General features: G+C 33.3%; 1 protein-coding gene across 1 annotated transcript; it reads right to left on the minus strand.

Annotated features, from left to right (window-relative positions):
• Positions 1-557: 557 nt before the first annotated feature.
• trx (histone lysine N-methyltransferase trithorax) lies at positions 558-20,924 on the minus strand. Its single transcript, XM_089178681.1, is given in 12 exon segments — positions 558-9,251; positions 9,357-9,503; positions 9,652-9,814; positions 9,918-14,226; positions 14,229-14,745; positions 14,747-16,555; positions 16,664-17,059; positions 17,159-17,320; positions 17,398-17,849; positions 17,925-18,491; positions 18,593-20,117; positions 20,758-20,924. Coding segments are annotated over 12 exon segments (10,386 nt in total). The 5' UTR covers positions 20,923-20,924; the 3' UTR covers positions 558-9,077.
• Positions 20,925-21,453: the final 529 nt, after the last annotated feature.

Here is a 21,453-nt window from a genome sequence, read left to right on the forward strand (position 1 = left end):
TTAATCTCTAAAAAAAAAAAAAAAAAAAAGAACTATCATCATCGTTGCGCACTGTTAAAAAAGAATCGACACGCACAGCCTCCGTTCTACCCACCACTACCACCATTACATCACCGTTACCACCACCTCCATCACCACCCGTTGCTGCCGGTGCACTTGAATGACACTTGTAGCCCCTTCTACGAGTTCTTCTATTACTCACTTAATGAAATGAATCTTGGATATGCGAACACTGGCTTCTCGCGCGTTCCCCTCGTCAAAGATTTTTTCTCGATACGCGCCATTTTTTTCCAAATCTCTACGATTTAACGAGATCCAATCAAATTCAAATGTATATCAATTTTAACGAAACACAATCATCGATAATTTAGTAAGATTGATTATACTTATGATAAAAAATTCCTAGAGATATTACCTCACTCTATGCATTGTTTTAAATCTATTTTATTAAAAGGTTAATGGCTCTTTCGATTATCGATTTAGCAGATGTCGATCTTGAATGGTTTAAAAACTGGCGCGAAAACAGCGGATTTTTTGAATAACGATTGGGATAGAACTCCAATGCGATAGATTTTACTTATATATACATATATACACATATATATTGCTTTAATTTATTTTCTTGTAATCTTATTAATTCATTTTTAAACGTTTTATCCTTGCAAATAATATCATTTGAATTTCTCACTAAAACATAATAACCAGTTGTATCAAATAGAAAGAGAGAGAGAGAGAATGGGCGCGCGGGAAATGTTCAGTTCGTTTGAAAATTAAAGAAGCGCGCTTTTCGTTACTTGTACACTACTGTAGCATCAGCAGCGTCCACAAACAAACAACAAACAAACAAACACACACACACACACATAACAGAATATATACATATACGTAAAACTATTGAATACTCTTACTCGTTGTAATAGACGCATTTCCTGTTAAGCAAGCGTAGAAACTCAACTTTCGAAGAAACGAGGTTTTTCGTTCTAATCACGAAGGTAGCTAAGAGGAGGAGGAGGAGGAGGAAGAGAAATAGTAGCAGCAAAAGAAGAAGTAGGAAGAGGAGAAGAAAGAGGAGGAGGAAGAGAGGTGAATCATCGACACTTCGTGTATATACACAAACACAAATTCACATATCTACATATATATATAATATAATATACAAAGAATATATAAACGCATATGGAAACCGAATACGTATTCAAATTGTGGAGCAAATTCTCACGCGTGTGTAGACGAAAAAAAAGCAAAAGAGAGAAAGAAAGAAAGAAAGAAAGAAAGAAAGAAAAGAAGAAATAAAAAGGGAAAACAAAAAGAGAAAAAGAAGTGGCATATACATATAACGAGTACACGTGCGTCTTTCTCGGCTCATCATTCGCGGACGAGCCACTCACACTCGTGGGAACGAACAAAAGAGATAAGATCGGCGCTTTACGCGTTAACTAATTGCGCCAGCGACGTTTGCGATATTTCTTTCAAAAAAAAAAAAAAAAAAAAATGGGAGATATATACTATATTAATATATATATATATATGTGTGTGTGTATATATGTATTGAAGAGTGGGCCTTCTTTACCCTTCTTTAGCCTTCTCAAACGTCTCAGATATGACGATTCTCTTGACCGGTGCGCTTCTTTTCCATTCTTCTTCGTTTCTTTCTTTTTTTTTTCTTTCTTTATTTCTCTCTCACTCTCACTCTAGTCTTTAGCCCCACCTCTCTCTCTCTCTCTCTCTCTCTCTCACATTTTTTCCTTTTTTTGCCCTGTTCCTTTGTAAAAGAAATGGAAAAAAAGGAGCACGGCGCGGGCGCACTGATTTCTCGCAAGATAAAAAAGAAACGCATCGTAGGTTACGTTAGGCGCGTCGTTCTCTGGAACAAAAGTAAAAGAACAAAAAAAGAAATAGAAGAGAAAGAGAGAGAGAAAGAAGAAAAGAAAGATGCATCATCCCTTTCTCTCTTTTTCTCCTTTTAACGCGCGCGTGCGCGCCTATTCCAACTTATTATTTTGATTCAAGTTAAAGAGATTATTCTTTTTTATTATTTTTCTTATTATTATAACTGTTATTATTATTATAATTATTATTATTATCGTAATTGTAATACTTTGAAGAATAAAAAACGATAGGATGTTTGTTTGTTTTATTTTTTTTGTTCTTTTTTTGAAGAGTTTTGCGCTTTTATTTCCTTAATTTCTTATTATATAATACTAACAAAACATTTAGTTTTTACAAAACGTGTCTGTATGTCTCTCTTTTTCTTCTTTTTGAAGTGTCTTGCGCGCGCAAGCGCGAACGCGAACGCGATGTGTGTGTGTGTGTGTGTGTGTGTCGTGACAAAAGCGGCTATGAGCGTTTTGTTTATATGAGCGCGCACATTTCGCGCGACTCTCAAAGATTTCTGGTTAAAATGTAGAGATTATTTGAAGATTATTTCATAGGTTTTTTTTTTTTACTTGTATTTTTATTTTTATTTTGTTATTATTATTTTTATTTCATTATCATTTTTTCCCCCTATTCTTTCTTTCTTTCTTTCTTTCTTTCATTCATTCATTCATTCATTTATTCCTTCTTTCTTTCCTTCCTTTCTTTCTTTTCTACGGCGAGTAGATGGATTTATATTATTGATGATGGATAATAATAATAGTCATAATAATAATAATAATCATAATTGTAACCATAATAATCATAATAATGATAATGATAATAATAATAATAATAATAATAATAATAAAAGATTTATAATATGCAGATGAATAAGGAATTGTCACGTGTGTCTGCCTGCTTCGTTTTTCCATAGGCTATCATCATCTTCTTCGTACAAACATGTCTCTCTTTCGTTTAATTACTTCTTTTTTTACATTACTTTTCTCTTTTTTTTTTTTTTTTTTTTTTGCAAATATCGATTTCACACCAGTCTACTATCTCCGTGTGTGTATGGATATATATTTATATACATGCATATACACGCACATATTTATATATATATATATATGTATGCACAACGTGATCGATTTTATTTTCTCTCTTTCCCTTTAATTTTTTTTTAATTTTATATTATATTATATTATATTATTATTATTATTATTATTATTATTATTATTTTTCTGCGATTCCTAAATACGTATATTTATATTTCTCTTGGAATAATAAATGTTAAACGCATGAGGGGATAAAAATGCTACTACACAACATGCGATATAATAATAGTATCATTATACCTCGATAATTAGTAGCTATAAATAGTTTTCAATAATTATTTGTCCAAACACTGAATATTTTACAACAGCCATCGATATCTCAACTATATAGTCCATAACTCTATTTAAACAGTTAGCAACTTTTACAGTTTCAATTCTTCTTTTCTTTTTTTTCTTTCTTCTCTTTGTTTAATTTTTAATAGTTATGCGTAGCATGTCCAATCGTATCAATAATAGGGGTATATCATAAATTTTGTAATTTTCCTAAAAAATATTCTCTAAAAAATATGTCGACCTAAAGATTATTATGACTGATAATCACAGACAATGGTTTTTTTTTTTCTCTTCAATTTTCTTTTCAAGTTCCACCCTTTCGTTCATCAGTTCGCCCTTATAATTATTCTGCTTTCTTCCTCTCTCTCTCTCTCTCCTTGTTATTTACTCACTCTCACTCTCTCTCTCACTCTCTTTTAAACAACTACGACGTTCAAATTTCTAAATTTTCGTTAAAACGTTAGATAATAATTAATATAATATTTTTTTTCTTTTTTCATTTTCTTTTATACATGTTTTAAGAAGCGTTTTATATTTCGATTTGAATTCCTTAGTCTCTTATTAAATACTCCTCAAAGGTTTTTCTTTTTTTTTCTTTTTTTCTTTTTTTTTTTTTTTTAATACTTTAACAGAAAATATGCTAAGAGAGGAAAAGCTTCTCATATTTTGTAAAAAGAGATAGCTTCCGATGTGACTACGAATTAGTTTGAAGAAGGAAACTAATGGAAATGAAAAGGAAAAGGAAAAGGAAAAGGAAAAGGAAAAGGAAAAGGAAATGTGAAAAAAAAAACAAAACAAGAAACAAAAATCGAAGAAACAAAATAGAGAAATAAATAAATGTATATATAAAAGAAAAGAAAAGGAAAGAAAAGAAAAGAAAAGAAAAAAAAAAGAACATTGGATTAACTCTTTGGGGCAGGGTAGGATGAAAAGTGTCCCACCTTTTTGATACACCGTAATGGTGTATATTATTTGAAATATTATTGCAATAGCTATACATGCTCATAACTTTATATTTCGTCTTATTTACGCAAAACAATTGGCTATTAACTCTTTGTTTTTTTTTTTATGTTTTTACATTATTACATTATGTAATACCTTTATTAATAAAAATATACCAATTTAGTTTCATTTAAAACGTAATCAAATTTCTATGCAACATTTTTGGGGCTATTTTATTATCTGAAATTGTATGCCGCAAAGAGTTAAAAAGTCGGCAACGTTGAGTAATAATAAAAATTCAATAATAATCTTACAATGACAATTTTAGCAATAATATCTTGCATATATCTCTCTCTCTCTCTCTCTCTCTCTCTCCAAATACAATTCGTATTCAAGTTATGTTATATGTTATATTTCAAATTTGCCGGCCGCTCGCTCGCTCGCTCGGATAGGTATAAAAAGGGGGTGATGGCGGGGTGGGGGGTGGAAAGAAAGATATTGAATAAAATAAAAAAAATAAAACGACAATGTGTGTGCCTAAGGATCGATCGGTGACTCGGTGATGTATTATGCTTTTTATCCATAGAATTATAATAATATTGTAATGGTAATTAATTAATTAATTAATTAATATTAATGATAATAACAAGAGCGTAAAGTATAATACTAGAAAAAGAAGCACGTCTATACTCTTCTGCGTTGTGTTTTGTTGTTAACAGATTAGAAAATACATACATAGGAGCGCAGTTGACAAAATTACAGATTATGTGGTATTGTGTTTATGTGTATGTGTAGGTGTATGGATGCGTGTATGATAAACAAAGAAAAGAAAAGGTAAATCAGATATTCATATGTAAATAAATTGAATTTACCGAGGGGAGGTAAAGGAAAATAATGATCTTCTTCTTCTTTTTATTCTTCTTCTACTACCTCTTCTTTCTTTTTTCTTTATCATATTTTAAAGAGACGCACAACCGTTAAAACTACTTTGTTATTTCTTTTTTTTTTTTTTTTTTTTTATCTTCCATTTCCTTTGCGGAGCATATTATATATCTTACGAAATATTGTAAATAAAAAAATAATTGGAAAATACAGCATGTTTCGTACATGACTATATATCTATGAGTAGCCATATAACCAGACAGTACATAGTCCATACTTTTTGTTTGTTTGTTCATTTTTTTGTCCTTTTTTATGTTTCTTTTTTCTTTTTTTTTTTTTCTTTAATTTTATAACGATCACCGTGGGTAGAGCGACGCACAAATGGGGGATGGTGGAATTCTGAAGTACGCCTTAATTTGTTCTTTTCTTATAAATTCTCTGCGCTCTCTCGTACTTCAAAATACACCCCTCCCCCGCGTATATTATTATTATTATTATTATTATTATTAATAATTTTGGTTACGACTTTTTTTAAGTAACGATTTTAATGAGGCTTTACTCGAACGAGAAACGCATCTCTTCCTTGTCTCTTGTAAAATGATTGATCCGCAAATCCGTTGAATGCTAGGTTCCTAAGTCCATCATGTGCACCGTTTCGAAAATTTCACGACATTCGTTTGAATTTTTGTGTGTCTGTGTTTTTTTTTTTTTTTTTTTTTTCATATTTTCCTTATTGTTACCTTTTCGTTTTGTCATTTAATATCACTCCCTCCCCCCTTAGAACCACTCCAGCGCGTAATCAATAAATATCAATAAAATATCTAACATTGCTATTATATTTTCAAGTAATGTACCTCCTTATGGCGTATTACCTTTTCTTTACAGATTAAAATTAATTATCATTATATTAACAATATTCATCATCTCCCAATAATAATTATTTTAATTATCGGTAATTACAATATTTCTCTTTTTTTCTTTTTTTTTTTCCTTGATAAAAAGAAGAAAAAACAAACAAAAGAAAAACGAAAAGAAAAATGCAGAATATCGAAAATAACGAGATAAAATTAAAAAGGGGGGAAAAAAATAAAAATAAAAAAACAAACAATGATAAAAACAAAAAAAAAGAAAAGGAAAATTTACATGTATAAATTAAAAAATTATAAAAAAGAAATGGCAATTTCTCGTGACCAGAACTAGTTCCCATATTTTTACCTTGTTTTTATAAACTTTTTACAACTCAGCATACACATTTTGTACCAAACCAGGCCGATTAGAATGTTAACGCGGCTTTACATTATTCGTTCGATAGAAATAATGCTCCTGCCGTTTCTTTTTTTTTTTTTTTTTTTTTTTATTTATCCTTTATATTACTTCATTAAATAATTCGCGATCGGTATTCATCATATAACGCATTTCTTATTATTTATTATCAAACACTCTTCCACTTCGTTCTACTATATCTCTTACTCTAGGCCATTTTTTTCATTGAAAAAGTGCACTTAACGGTGTCCACGAGAGCACCAAATATAAGGGACTACCACACCTCGGCAGAAATTGATTGATCGCACACTAAAATACTTTCTTCTTTTACGCATTATAATGGATGCATCATTATAATATAATTATAATGCATTTGCGATTCTCAAAGCTTGAATCCGAGTAATTGGGACGTATCTAAATGTATCACCGGGTTAAAGCGTAGGTACGTTAAAGGTAAGGCAAAATTGCGTTTCGCGATATAAGAAGTGATTCTACGGAGTGTCCGTAAAAATATGAAATACGTTCCCCATGATAAAGGACACGCTACACGTTTAATATTTCTTCTTCTTTTTTTTCTTTCTTTCTTTCTTTCTTTCTTCTTCCTTTCTTTCTTCATTTCTCTTTTTTCCCCACTATGGGAAAACATTGCAGAAATATTTCCTACATGTATTCTAGTAATATGCTTATTAATAAAGAACCACCGTGATCGTGTACATACATTACGAACATAATTATTATGTATGTATGATGTGTGTGTGTATATATATATATATATATATATATATATATGTATACATGCGTGTATTAATATGTATGTAACGTGTGTATGTGGTGTGTGTCGGATAAGCTTTGATTAAGTGAATAAAATCACTTTGACATTAAAAATGACTATAGAATAATCTAGAAATATCATAATACTTCTATCAAGCATCTGTAAAATAAAGTTGCTTCTACCCCTGCTATAATTATCTTAGCTTTGCGTTCATCGATATATCACAAAATAAATCAATAGGATTTACAATATATATATATATATATGTATATCGTTGAAAAGGTGGAAGCACAACACATGTAGATGCGTTATTTTCAAACTCTTTGCGGAAAAGACATTAAAAAAATGATATTGCGCGTACAATAATAGTTTTTCGTTTTCTTACGATAAAAAAAAAAAAAAAAGCAATTAAAACTGTAAATAGCTCGTTAAAAGAGATTCCCTTAAGGGTAAAAGGAGGAGGGGGTTGGGGGTGGGGTTGTGGGGTGTCTTTCTACGACAACTAGAAAGACTTAAAAGTATATCAATTATCAATGTCTGCCAAAGTAGGTACATCTCCAAAACAGTATACCGTGATAGGTGGTACTGTCTTTTCTTGCCATTCTGTTATCTCTCTCTCCTTAATAATTACGATCCTAATTTCATTTAAAACGGCTTATGCGATTCTTTTTTCTCTTTTTTCTTTTTTTTTTTTTTTCTTTTTCTTACTTACACATTAAGATGATATCTACTCTACAATTACACATAATTTACAAGAGAATATTTGAAATCCGCGGCCCTACAACAGACACGGGAGGTCATAAAGTTAATCATACACTGTACACTAAATTGAAATTTACAAAAGGACAAAAGGAAAGATAGTTAAAAAGAAAAATTAAAAACAAAAAAAAAAAAAAAGCAAAGAGAAAACAAAGAAGAATAAGAAGAAATATATAAAAAGATAGAAGAAGAAAAATAATAATAGAAAAAACATCGCTGACGCTATTAGAAATATCCATTGAAATTTCAATTTGTAGAGATTATTTATCAGCTGTTTAAAACAGTCACTTAAAAATTCTTTGTTAAGTTACCCTCGATCATCCTCTTCTCGTAGTTACGTATAATACACAAATATATTAATCGCATTTCTTTCTTGATTCGTGAAACAAGTTTGAATTGTCATGTACGTAGTGCTGTTAAAAAATGTATGGTGCATCTCCTACAAACAGTACATCGATGATACACTATCTTTTTTTTGTTTAGCTTGGTCCAATTCGTTCTAAAGGAAAATCGAAAAATGTTATATATACTTGAATAATCGTTATAATCACATTGAGATATCTGTGTAATTAAAAGACACGTAAGACGATTAAAATGATGATGATTAAAAAGACTTACATTTAGTGTAAAGTGTACGACAACTTGTACACTTAAGCCTCAATAATAGACAAAGCCTAAATCGTGCAGAAAAGCACAGGCGTGAATAATATAACACTTTCAAGAGTCTCAAGTGTTTTCCAACACGCAAGACTCTTTAGGTATGAAAGCGGGACACGTTGAATCATTTATTGCTATAAGTATAGTCCTTAAATCAACTACCGAACGTAGTTGTCTAAAGTAACATTGTCGTAAACGCCATTTTTCACACTCTGTAGCTGGCCCTTTAAATCAATCTCATAGCTCATATCTATTTTCTCTTTGTAGTAATAAAAAGCTGCTATTTTTCAGAAAATAGTTTGACGTTCAAATGAATAACCACCTTCAATCAAATGAATTCTATATTCAAAGCGCGCGTAATTATAGCACATATTTCTCTCTTTCTTTCTCTTTTTGTCTTTATCTTTATCTTAATCTTAATCTTTATCTCTCCCATCTCTCAATCTCTCAATCTCTCAATCTCTTTCTCTCTCTCTCTCTCTCCCTCTTTGTTTTGTTTTGTTTTTCTATCTCATGAGTGTTTGTTTGCGTAATTTTGATACACACACACAGTAGTCTCAGTTGAGATACTTGCGACACCTGCGAGAACCACAGGTACATGGTATCTTGATATCCTCAAATGGAAATTTGTAGTCGTACGTTAACTCTTCCCCTTGAACGATGCGTCGGAGTGCAAAAATTAAAATATGTTTTTTACCTAGGATGTCTACCACTCTTGAATAACAATTTGGCTGTAATATAAATTAATCAATGAAATTAAATCATGTATTCTTAGATTCATATACGTTTTGTTCATATGATTTGATTCGTAAGAATGAGATTAAAGTATATATTACCTCGCATGAGTGATTAATGAACCTTGCTGCATTTCCTTTCATTGTGGCATCCACAACTAGATGATCGTCGATTTTGAACATGTAACATCCGATATTTTTACTGTCATAGTATTTCTCTCGCTTGTCAGTCAACGATGCACGAATTACCTAAGCACACAAATCATTTTAATATTATATATTTATTAACAAGGAAAATCTGATATATTAAAAGTTATTTAAGGTATGCAAATGAATATAGCATTATACATCCTGCATTTATGTTAACAAAAAAAACAAAAAAAAATCATTCATTTACCTCTCCTGCATACTCAATGACCATTTCTCCAGCCTCGATGTCTCTCAAACAGAAAAGACCTCTTCCGTGTATGTGAGAATGGTATACTCCAACAGATTCTTTAGATGTTTCTTTGAGTATCCTAAAGCGCATCGCCATTGGTAAATTTGTGCTCGTTACCCGTCTATAATATCAATCCAATTTGTTTTTTTTTTTGTATTTAAATATGCATGGAATTATAATGACGAATTTGTCATGCAAAATATATTTTAATAGTATTACTATACCTTGATTCTGCTTCCGAGATGGCAATCATTTTTGGTTGTTGCCTGTGCCTCGATGCCAACCAACTAAACATGTCATGCACTTTTCTACCCTTAAATGGTTCCGCGCGAGCTGCACCATTATCACATGCTGCTAAAAGATCATTATCCGTTTCGCTGGATATTGCTGGTTTCAAGTTATGAAATTTGGGTTTATATTTAGTGCATCTATTGACACCTGGTAACTGTTCGACTAGATATACTGTCGAATTATTTTCTAATCCAAGATTTTCAGAAAGAGGATTATGCGGTAAAGGAGGCAAATTATGAGCCTTTCGAGCATTTTGCACAGATTGGAAAACCATATCCCATACCTCGGACATCGAAGATGCAGTATGCGTAAATCCATCCTGAGATTTGATTTCGTACATCAGATTTGGCCCTTTAGAACAACTTTTCTGTGTTTGCGAATTATTCGGAGTTTCTTCTTTTTGAGGAAGTTGTTTCATCATCGATTTGCTGATTAATCTAGGCTTTTTCACAGCAACTGGAGGACTTTTCTTCAATACATTCACTTTGTTGTTATCTATACTTTGAACTTTGTCATCTATCTTATTAGTTTTCAACGTAAATGTTTTAATCGGTAAAAGTTGTAAGGATGTTATTTGTGGTACTTGCTTTGTCGGTAATATCTCTACTGATGTTACTTGTGGAGATTTTTTATTCTGCGTTATTGCTTTCATATTGTGCCTAATCTTGTAGGAACCATCTTGTAATTGCTTTTGCAATACGATCTTTAACGACGTACTATGTAATTTATCTTTATCGAGTTCCAATTTGAGATTATCTTTAACTTTGTCCACAGTTTCTGTGCTCAATTTCTGTGTTTCCGTTATTATACTGTTGTTAATTTCGTTTTCAGATGTTTTCATTGGAACGATACTTTCGATCATTTGTTTCTTAGATTCTGCATTAGTTAATTCAATAGGTGGCTTTATAATGGGTTTCGTTGGTTCTTCCATAACGATTTGATCTTTTTCTATAGGTTTGATAAGATCTTGTTTCGGTGTAACAACAGCTTGCATTGGCAGGACCCTATTCATGGGTCTGCTCGTTGGTACATTGCTCATAGACATTGTTATTTTATTTTGAAGATTACAACTAGTTACAACTGGATTACTACTCGTCGTGCTTACATTGATACCATTAGAATTTGATACATTACCGCTATAACTATTATGCACATTATTTACATCATGATTCAACTTATTTACAATTATATTCCTTTGTGTTATGCAATGATTAGGTAAGGGCAGGATTTTAGATGATATGCTAGCCTTTATCATACTGGTATTTTCTGATACATGTTTCGAATCAAAATATGGTCTGACACTGTTACTAATAATTTGTTCCGCGTCGAAAGATGATGCAGTCTCTTTTTGTTCAGTAATCTTCCATGATCCACAATTCAATTGTATGCCTGGATGTGATGAAGCGGGACTTGGACGTACAGCAACTCTTGGAATAGTTGGCATTGTCTGTTGTAAGGGTTTAGGAGGCGATGTTATTCTTGGTGTAATTGTAATAGGAGTTTCAGACGAACACACATCTGATATTTGAACTGGATCTGCGAGTGCTTCTACTACTGTCCTACAGGGTGACGGCGAGATAGAATTACATCCGATAGAAGCAAAATTTTGTTCAATAGAAGCAGGAATATTAATTTGTGGTGTTACAACAGTATCTAGTACTGGTGTATGCTGACTGACCACGACATAACCACCAGGTGGTACACCAGTTACCTGCGCCGATACGCTCGGTACATTTCCCATGGCTTGTACATTTGATGCATTTGGTAAACTAGGCATATTAGGTACAGTAGCTACGCTAGGTGGTGCGGCGGCAGGTGCACTCAGTACACTGGGTACACTAGGTATGCTAGCTACACTAGATACGCTAGGTATACTAGGTATACTAGGTACAGCAGCAGCAGCAGCAGGTACTGTAGGTACACTCGGCACAGTAGGCAATCCTGTTACATTGGGTACACCTGGTATGTTCGGTACTGCTTCCACTGCTGTTACAGTGGGTACTCCAGAAACAGATTGAACATCTACAATAGGTTCCATAAGTTTAGAAGCTTGAAAAACTTGCGTTGTTGTCTGATAACTGCTTGCTAAGACTTGAGGTACTGCTCCAGTCATGAATTGACTCGAGGACATTACTGTATTGCTCACTATTGTTTCTAAACCATAATACATGGGTTGATTAGAAACAAACATACTTCCTGTTGAATCTGTAAACATTTCTAATGTTGGAGTAGAACTCAATAATAACTGTTCGGATGATATTACACCGCATTGTATTGCACTTGGTTGCTGTTGTATAATAGTTCCCAAAACTGTTGGTTGGGTCTGTGCAATTTGTACACTTGGTAATATTGATATTCCTCCATTCTGCAACGCCAATAAATTATCGGATGGTGTTTGTATGTATGTACCAGGAACTAATTGATTAGTTGTTATAAATTGTGGTTTATATCCAGTTTCATGTTGACCACTGATTGCAGTTATATATTGTACATTTTGTCCAGTTTGCTGTTGTAGAGTTTCAACATATGCAGACATAATACTCGGCGAAGGAACTTGTTGCAAAATGACTGTTGGGCCATTAGGTCTTTGAGTTTGTTGCAACTGAATTACAGGAGTATTAGTAGTCTGCATTGGTTGTAGTCTAGTAGGTCCGTTATGAGACGACTGTACGGAATTTTTGATAACATGGGATTTGATGTTTTTTGCACGAGGTCTAGCAGCACGAGGTGATTTTGATTTTGTTACTCTTGATATTTGAATATTAGTCAACGATCCATCATTAGTTGTTGTTGCCGTTTGTACGCCAGTAGATGAAAAGCTTGGCGATACTTGCGGACTTGGAACGCTTTGAGAACTTGTACTATCTGGAGAACTTATTGGCATATTTACCAAAGTTTGTGTGATACAGGAATCATTGGAAATCGATGGTGGATCTGTTATTTCCGTTATCTGAACAGTACTTTCTTGAGGTAATACTGCGGCATTTGGTAATGTCGCTGTTGTTCTAGTGTATTGAGTCTGCACAATCATGTCATTAGAGGTTAATACTGTTTGATGAACAGTTTCTACGGTAGCGCGAGTGTGCAATTGTGGTGTAATAATTGCTTGAGCAATTGGTTCTATTTGAATTCCTGGATGGGGCGATGGTACAGAAGCTTCTATAGGCGACGTTGCTTGTATTTCAGTATATTCCGATGAAAGTGTATGTCCTTCTGACGGAGAAAGAGTTATAAATTGTGGAGATACTGATCCAATATTTGGAGAAAATCTGGATTCCGGAGACGCTAATTTATTATCCATTATTTCAGAATCACTATCGCTTGTAATCATAATATCACAGTTAATTAGATGTCTGTTATAACTATCTTGGGTTCTGTATGTGCAACGACATCTTTCACAAGTTACAGGTTTCTCAGTGGTGTGATCGATTGCTGGATTATAATTTGAAATGACATTTGTTATTTCATTCTCGGTATGTTTAGGTGATATACATTCATCGTCGCTGGAAACATCATCAGCACCATCTAATTGTGGAATTTGTAAATGTAATTTAAGATGATCTTTACTTTTGACAAAATTTGTCGCTTTATGCTGCGTAGATTTAGAAATATGAGAAAAGTGATCTTTTTCCTTTTCCTTTTCCTTTTCCTTTAGCATATTATCATTATGAGATGATAAATGTGACCTGAGAAGACCAACAATTCTTCGCGAATGTTGTACATTTGACGGATGTATAAGCAAATTGAAATCTTTTTCCTTGGATAAGATCCATTCGCTATCGTCACACGAAGATTCGTCGTTGATACCATCCAATTGAGGAATCGATAAATGTTCAGATCTTTCCAAAGATGTTTTATCTTCTATATTATATTCTGGAGAGCTACATTCGCTAGCGCTACTTGGATCAGCAGAACCATCTACCTGTAATATACGAGGTGGCTGTTGTCTCGTATGCCAAAAGAGTCTTTTGTGTTCTTTCCCATCTTCCCCCCTCGAAGGTAATACATGGCGATTGATGCCACTCGAATCCTCGATACAATATTTGATTTCTCGTACCGAATCAGAATGTAGAATATTAGGAGTATTTGCTCTACCTACACTACCTACAGTAACCATTATACTTTCAGGAATTCGCAATTCATGAATCATAGACGTATGTTCATTTTGTGCATCAAGTACCATTACGCTAGTTTCAGTAGACGACTTTCCTGCTGCGTTTCTAGGTAATTTTCTCCTTTTATGCTAGGACCATAAGTATTATCCAATTTGCAACTCCAAGTAAGACTGCAAGATCTCTGATGATGCCTAGGGCCACCAACTATTAATGAATTATTTGATATTACTTCTGACTTGGAACGTTTTAATTCTCTACCACCACGTTTTTGACTTTTAGAATTAAATAAGTCATCCATAAAATCTTGAACAGAAGTCTTTGCTTCTAAATGTACCCACAGATCATTATGCGTTCCTAATTCCAATAAAGAGGGATCCATTTTGGAAATTTTATTTTCTACCGGTTTAGACGAATCAGCTACTTCTGAAGGTAGCATATCGTCTTTAAATAAATCGTTACTGAATGTGCCATCATTTTTCAAATCCATAGTTAAAAAATCCTCAATCGTCATTTTTGGAAAAATATCTTGCATGGAAATTCCATCCAACAAATCATGGGGTAAATCCTCAAAAATAGCTTCTTCTAATTCAGGAGGTAACAAATCGGTGTTATTTTGCTCAGCTAAATTTTCATCGACTTCTTTTACAACATACGGTGTCCAATAATGAATCCAATGTTTGTTTTACAGCTAAATATTCAACTTTATGTTTATCTATTGACAGATCTTCCTTCCTTTGTTCTTTGGAATGATCAATGGTAATGTTATTTTCTAAATCAGCCGATACTTCTGGCACGAATACTTGCACGTACGTTCTAATATAATATCTTACAATTTTAAATGGATTTACAGTTGACCAGTATAACCTTGAACATTTATAATCGCAAGGTATTATTTTTTCAACTGTATCTGAAAATTCAGGTACAATTGTACCTAAACAATCAATTATTAATGAACCGATCATCACTTTAACTTTATTTGGTTCAACATATTTTTTCTTCTTACGATCGAGTTCCACGTATACTGGTCTTTTTAAATTAAAATCAGTTTCATTATGCAGCGGCTTATGCGTCGTCGAATTGTTTAAATGCAAAAAACAAAATACTGTTTTGTCGTCATTAAAAGCAAGACCTATGTTTCTTGCACAAGGATAATGGAAAGTGTTGTTACAATTTTTTGCGCAACATCCTATGCTCGCTCCTTTTTTACCACATTCATTGCAACGAATTAAACGTCCTCTTGAAATAGCACTGTGAACGTTTTGCAAGGAACCATCTATTTCTTCAAATACTTCGTTCGACCATAATGCACAATTTGCATGGACCCATTCATTTTGGCCACAATATAGAAGTCTGCCTTCCTTCGTTTCTTGACCATCACCTAATCCTTTACACAAACAACACGACCTGCTATCTTCTTGATGAGTGTTATATGAATTCAATGCTTTTGCTACAACAACTTTAGAACAACCTTTTACTATTTCTTCCTTGTTCATCATCATATTCACCATAGAATCGTCCAATTTTGCTACCAACGAATCATTATTTTCATCAGCATCTAGAATTGGAGTGAGTATGCCGCCGCCGCCGCCGCCGCCAATCTTATGATCAGCTTTTGAATTTTTCGGTACAAACCATGGAAATATTTCTTGTAAAGTTTCGTGATATGCATCTATCAAATCTTTAATATCAGTACGGTTAATGACATGCTCCATGTCTGCGTGAAATTGGGTCAACGATTTATATTCGTTATTATTAACTTTTTGTTTTACAGTCATTAACGACGTGGCCGATGGTCTCACAATAATTTCTTGTTCCATACAATGACAGTCTGTAACTTCACTTAATTTTTCATTAGTGGATTCCTGATTACGAATTGGTGGATCTTTTTTATCAATTTCTGATGTATCTTTAGGGATACAATTCTTCACCCTCACAGTACATTCTTTCAAGTGAAACTTTTGTCGTAAACGACGCAAACCTTTTCTCGTAGATCCTTCCATTGGTTGTTGTTGTTGTTCTTCCAATTCAGATTTATTTGACAAATCAGATTTCAAACTGGAAACCGAACTATGTTCTGCACTCCCAGTTACGTCATCAGATTCATCCGATGTAGTAATATCTTTACTATTTGTACCATTTACTTCAGCAGCCTTTTCTTCGGGAAGATCTATTTTTTTAGTCGTTGAAATGGATTTACAAAGACATTCTTTTTTAGGACTCCACTTTAATGCGGCACAAGCCTTTCGATTCTTACTCAATGATTTAATTACGCCAATGAATCCAGCTTTGAGTTCTGCTTCAACTGCATTTTTCCAAACGGAGTTTGGATTGTCAGAACATTGCTGACAGGTAAACTCAATGGAATCTGGAAGATAACTAAGAATCTGATATTTTTCATCGGAGAGACCTTCGCAACGAGCGTGTACCCAGCAAGAACATTCACTGCATTCCATCATCTAAAAATAGTTTTAAATAGAAAGAAAGAAAGAAAGAAAGAAAGAAAGAAAAAAACAAAGCTAACGATTCATTCATAATATATTATTATTATTTATTATAATACTTACTTTAGTATCCAAATCATTTTCATTGTAGCATTTTTGACATAATGGGCAATAGTTTCCTTGTTGTCTCAATTTAAAGCACATAGAACATAAGGGTAAATTGCCTACGTGAACGTTTACGCCTTCGCTACCACAACTTTTACACTTGATGCAACTTTGACACACATAAGGTCTATCAGGACTATAAAGTCTAGAACTGATGCCAGATTTTAAAAGACACGTGTGATGAAATGACTGACGACAACGAATACAAGATAATTTTGGACCAAATCTTAAATGGCAGGATTGACATATTGTACACCTTGGACAGCACCAATTTGGTTGAGAACAAATACTCCAATCACTGGGTTCCAAACAAAAAGCGTGATATGGTTCGCAACAACATTGACAGTAAATCAACTGTAACAAATGAATGCATAAAAGAACGTTGCATACATAACAGAAGAACACATTAAGTAACATATTAATTGAATGTTATATATGTATATATATATATACTGGTTCTTTGCCGGCACTCCCACAAAGGAAACAAATGGCAGGAACATAGAATAATTCCGATCCAATAAGAGCAAAACCTTTAACTCCAACTTCTGCAGGATCGTATTGCTCCCAAAAGTCTATAGACACTGTGTGTGATGTTTCAAGATTGCTTTTTGAAATCTGTAAATTAAAATGCTCAAGTAGTAGCATTAGAGATTTTCTTTCGACAAGTTTCTACAAGTTCAATTTGTGTTTACCATTGAAAGATTAGAGATTGAGATATTTTGTTGTGTTTTTCCCTTTTTCGAATAAGATTGTTGTTGTACCGTAATAATATTTGTATTGTGATTATTTTCATCGTTGTTATCCTTGCAAATTTCTTTTTCTTTCGTATTATTATTATCGTTTTTCTTATCAAGCAGATTAGTTTGTTTTGTAACTGCCTTCAAACTAGGACTATTATTTTCCGATTCTTCTTTATTATCCAAAGAAGGAAAAGTTGCTATTGGTTGTCCAAGAGCAACGCTTGCACTTCGACAAACGTGCTTTACTCTTGGTCCTTTCAATTCAAGTTTCTGTCTAAGCGGTTGTGGACGGTGATTATTTATCTGTGGTGAAGGAAGTATCGGATTTTTTATTTTCTTCCGCACTTTAATTCGATTATGCTTTCTTCTCTTTTTACTTGGCGATGTACTCATAACAGCATCAACTGTAATTAATAAGTAATTTTTAAGTTAAAGACAAATTGAAATATATATTGACTTGAATAATAATATTGGCTTACATTTTTCAAGTTTTGTATAAAGAAAACCAGCTGTACCCTGATAAGTAGTTTTTTGACCTAATTCAATATTCTTCCAACTCATTGCAGACTTGAATAAATTTTTCTCCAGACTATCTTCCGCCGGCCAGCTTATTTTGCACGGTAAGGATTTTTGTCCTTGACAATCGCTTTCATCTTGACCTAATAATGCTGATGTACTTAAAGGATCTCGCATTATAGGCGGTAACATGGAATTCAAACCAGATCTCAATGTAGCAGGTATATTATAACACTTGAGACACATTTTTAACCAACAAGCTGGACATCTAGCTTTATAAACACAACGCATGAGATTCCATTGATGACTTCTAACAACAGGTGGTACAAGACACAATCCATCGCCTTTGTGACATTGGAGAAAAGGAAGAGGACTATTTGTAGATTTAGCACAACCTTGTCGTTTAATCATTTTACTGATAAATTTACGACAAGATTCACAACTGTGAATTCCAAATTTCCGTGCTTGCTTGACAAATCTATAAAAACGTACAGCTCCGCAAACACCACATTTTATAGTTCCCGTCAACCCTGTAGTCGAATAAAGAAATAATACATTTGAAAGTATAGTAAGTAAGTAAGATCTTATTAACAATGTATATTTTGTAGTAATAATCAGTAATATTACCTACCTAGGTTTGTGCTACCATTGGAATTATTATTAGTACTGGTTACAGAAAATGGGCCTTCTGTTCCACCGACACATTTGTTATCCAATTTTAATCTTGCTTTTCTTAAAATAACTTTTCCACCATTCAACTTTATTCCCGACCATTCAGATTGTTCATCTTCCGTATGATTACTGTGATCACTTCCACTTTCAGATAAAGTACTTTCTGTATCAAAGTTATCCTCCGAGTTATTCTCTACTGTCTTCTTGTCATCTTTACTTAAACAACACTCATTTTCTGTACTATTATTTTCTCTTAATTTAGTATTATCTTGCATATTGTTTTGAATATTCGTATCGTTGAATACTTCACACTGAGTTCCCGATCTTGTTTGAACTCTGGAAGACTCATAATTTGGAACATTAATATCAGGAAGAACTTTAGTAGGAACAGATGTCTGTTTATTATTTCTCGAGATGGTTGACGACTTAGGGCTTTGTACAGTTCCACTTGTATTCTCTGAGCTATCTTGTTTAGCATCCGATTCATTAGACAAGCTATTTGTTAGTTTTACCTTGGCAGATGTATTATTATTTTTCTTAGCTTCTTTAACAATAGGTTTAGATACTTGCCTTTCTGATTCTTGCCTCGAATCAGAAGATTTTGTTGAAGTTTTATTCGTTTGACTTGTTGTAATTTGAACAATTTTTTTACTCTTACTTTTAATCTCATCAACTTTGAATTTAGTATTTAATAAATCAACACTTTCCTCTTTAGACTTTGATTCTTCATGATTGTTTAATTTGTTAACTGCAAATCTAGCTTTTTTAACATTTACATTAATATCATTTTCATTATGCTCCGTACCAGAAATATCTTCTAATTCTTCTATGAATCGTTTATTAGGTTTTATAACTCTCGACGAATGAGCACTGCGTATGGGTAATATAAATTTTCTTACGGTATTGGACTTGTCACCACCACCACCACCACCACCTCCACCACCACCACCAGCAGCAGCAGCAACAGCAGCAGCAGCAGCAGCAACAGCAGCAGATTGTACTATTGTGTTACGTACATTGCTGCTGTTAGATTTTGCTCTTTGTAATAATCTTTTAGCAGTACTATTACGTAGTTGTCTAGTACGTTGATGTTGATCTAGGATAGCATTAACCGATTTCAATACTGGACTTTTAATAAAATTTGAAAATTTGATATTATTGCAATTTCTTCGAGTTTTAGGTTTATGAATTTTTGTAGTCCTTTTACAATCCGATAAATTCGATATAGTTAAATCTTTCTTAACATTTTCATTTGATTCGGTATTATTAGTATCGCATAATTTTTCTACATTATTTTCCATATCCGTGGAAGAATTGTTGACATTGGTAATATCTTTATTAGTGCTACATTGTAAAACATGATTTTTAACCTTAACGGAAGGATTTTTATTATTTGTAGTTTCTGTACCATGTTGCTGCGTTTTTATGTAAGACACAGAAAGATTAGCCTCTTTAGTGCTAAAACCATGGAATGGCGGATGTTCCTGGAAAAAAAAAACAACAAGAAACAATAATAATGTAAAACGATGAAATATAATGCGATATACATTTAGTACATTCAGTCGTCTAAGAAATCAACAGTCATCGACTGAGCGTATGCAAGTTAAGATAAACAATGCGCTTTGACATTTAATAGTTGAATATACAATGTAGTTTTAGATAGAAATGAAAAGAAAACAGAGATAAATAAATGATAAAAAAGAAGAAGAAGAAGAAGAAGAAGAAGAAGAAAAACAGTAATATAATAAATATAATAAGAAAATAATAGAGAAATGAAATTTGGAGGATTTACTTTGAAGACACAAAACAATTTGTGAACTGTCCGGATGAAGGATCTTTTAATCGAGTCATTGACACTTTCTATGATAGTAATATATCAGTGTACGCGACGAACACTTTAGCACTTCGAGGCCGTATAAACTCCTTTCTAAAACATTAACCTTCATTACACAGTCGAATATTGGAATTTAATCCGAGGATGAGAAATATAAACGCCGTATGCGTTTGATAGGACGCTGACGATGCGAACGCTATGGTAAGTGTCAAATGCGATTAATTCTAAGATCGGTAAGTACAATGAAACGATCGGCTAATATCCTGATTGAGTTAAAACAGTTAATTTACCTTCTCGTTGTCACCAAATGTTTCATTGAACAGGGAAAGTCCGTAGTAGATGTTCTCGGCGACGGTTACCGAATCGTTTTGGACAGTCTCAGGCTGACCGAGAACTTTAATCCGTTTCCTGGTCACCGTTTTCGGCGGCTTCCCTGGAAACTTGGACCTTCCCATGTTCACACTTTTCAACGATCAACCTCAACCCCACAACGAAATTCTGTTTCCATTTTACGTGATTTTGCCCAGCCGAGGTACCTCAACCGAACACCAACGAATATTTAACACACACGAATATTTGCAACCTTCGTCTATCATCGGTTACGTTCGGACAAATTCGTCAATGACCGCGAAATACGCGCGTACTGTTCAACCTAAACTTGCTAATGTTAAGATGAGGTGTCTACCTTCTTCAATGTTTCCTGCCTGCCTGCCTGCCTGCCTTCCTGCCTGAACTGTCATCAAGTCGCGAGTGTATAAATAACCTTAATAACCTGAAAGAATGAACATTTTCTAGGATGTACAATTAATGAATTAATATCAATTAATACGTTGATATTTCATCCTTTTATAAACCTTTATGCGTAAGTATTTTTCATCATTAATTCCAAAGTATTTACCAACAACTTCAAAGAACCCTAGATGGCATTGAAAAAAGACAGATGTATAAAGTTGCATCTTAGGGCGAACTCTCATATAATCTACCTA

Source organism: Polistes dominula, unplaced genomic scaffold (assembly GCF_049000335.1).
Source record: "Polistes dominula isolate Pdom_NZ unplaced genomic scaffold, Pdom_raw_medaka contig_11, whole genome shotgun sequence".
NCBI classification, from domain to species: Eukaryota; Metazoa; Arthropoda; class Insecta; order Hymenoptera; family Vespidae; genus Polistes; species Polistes dominula.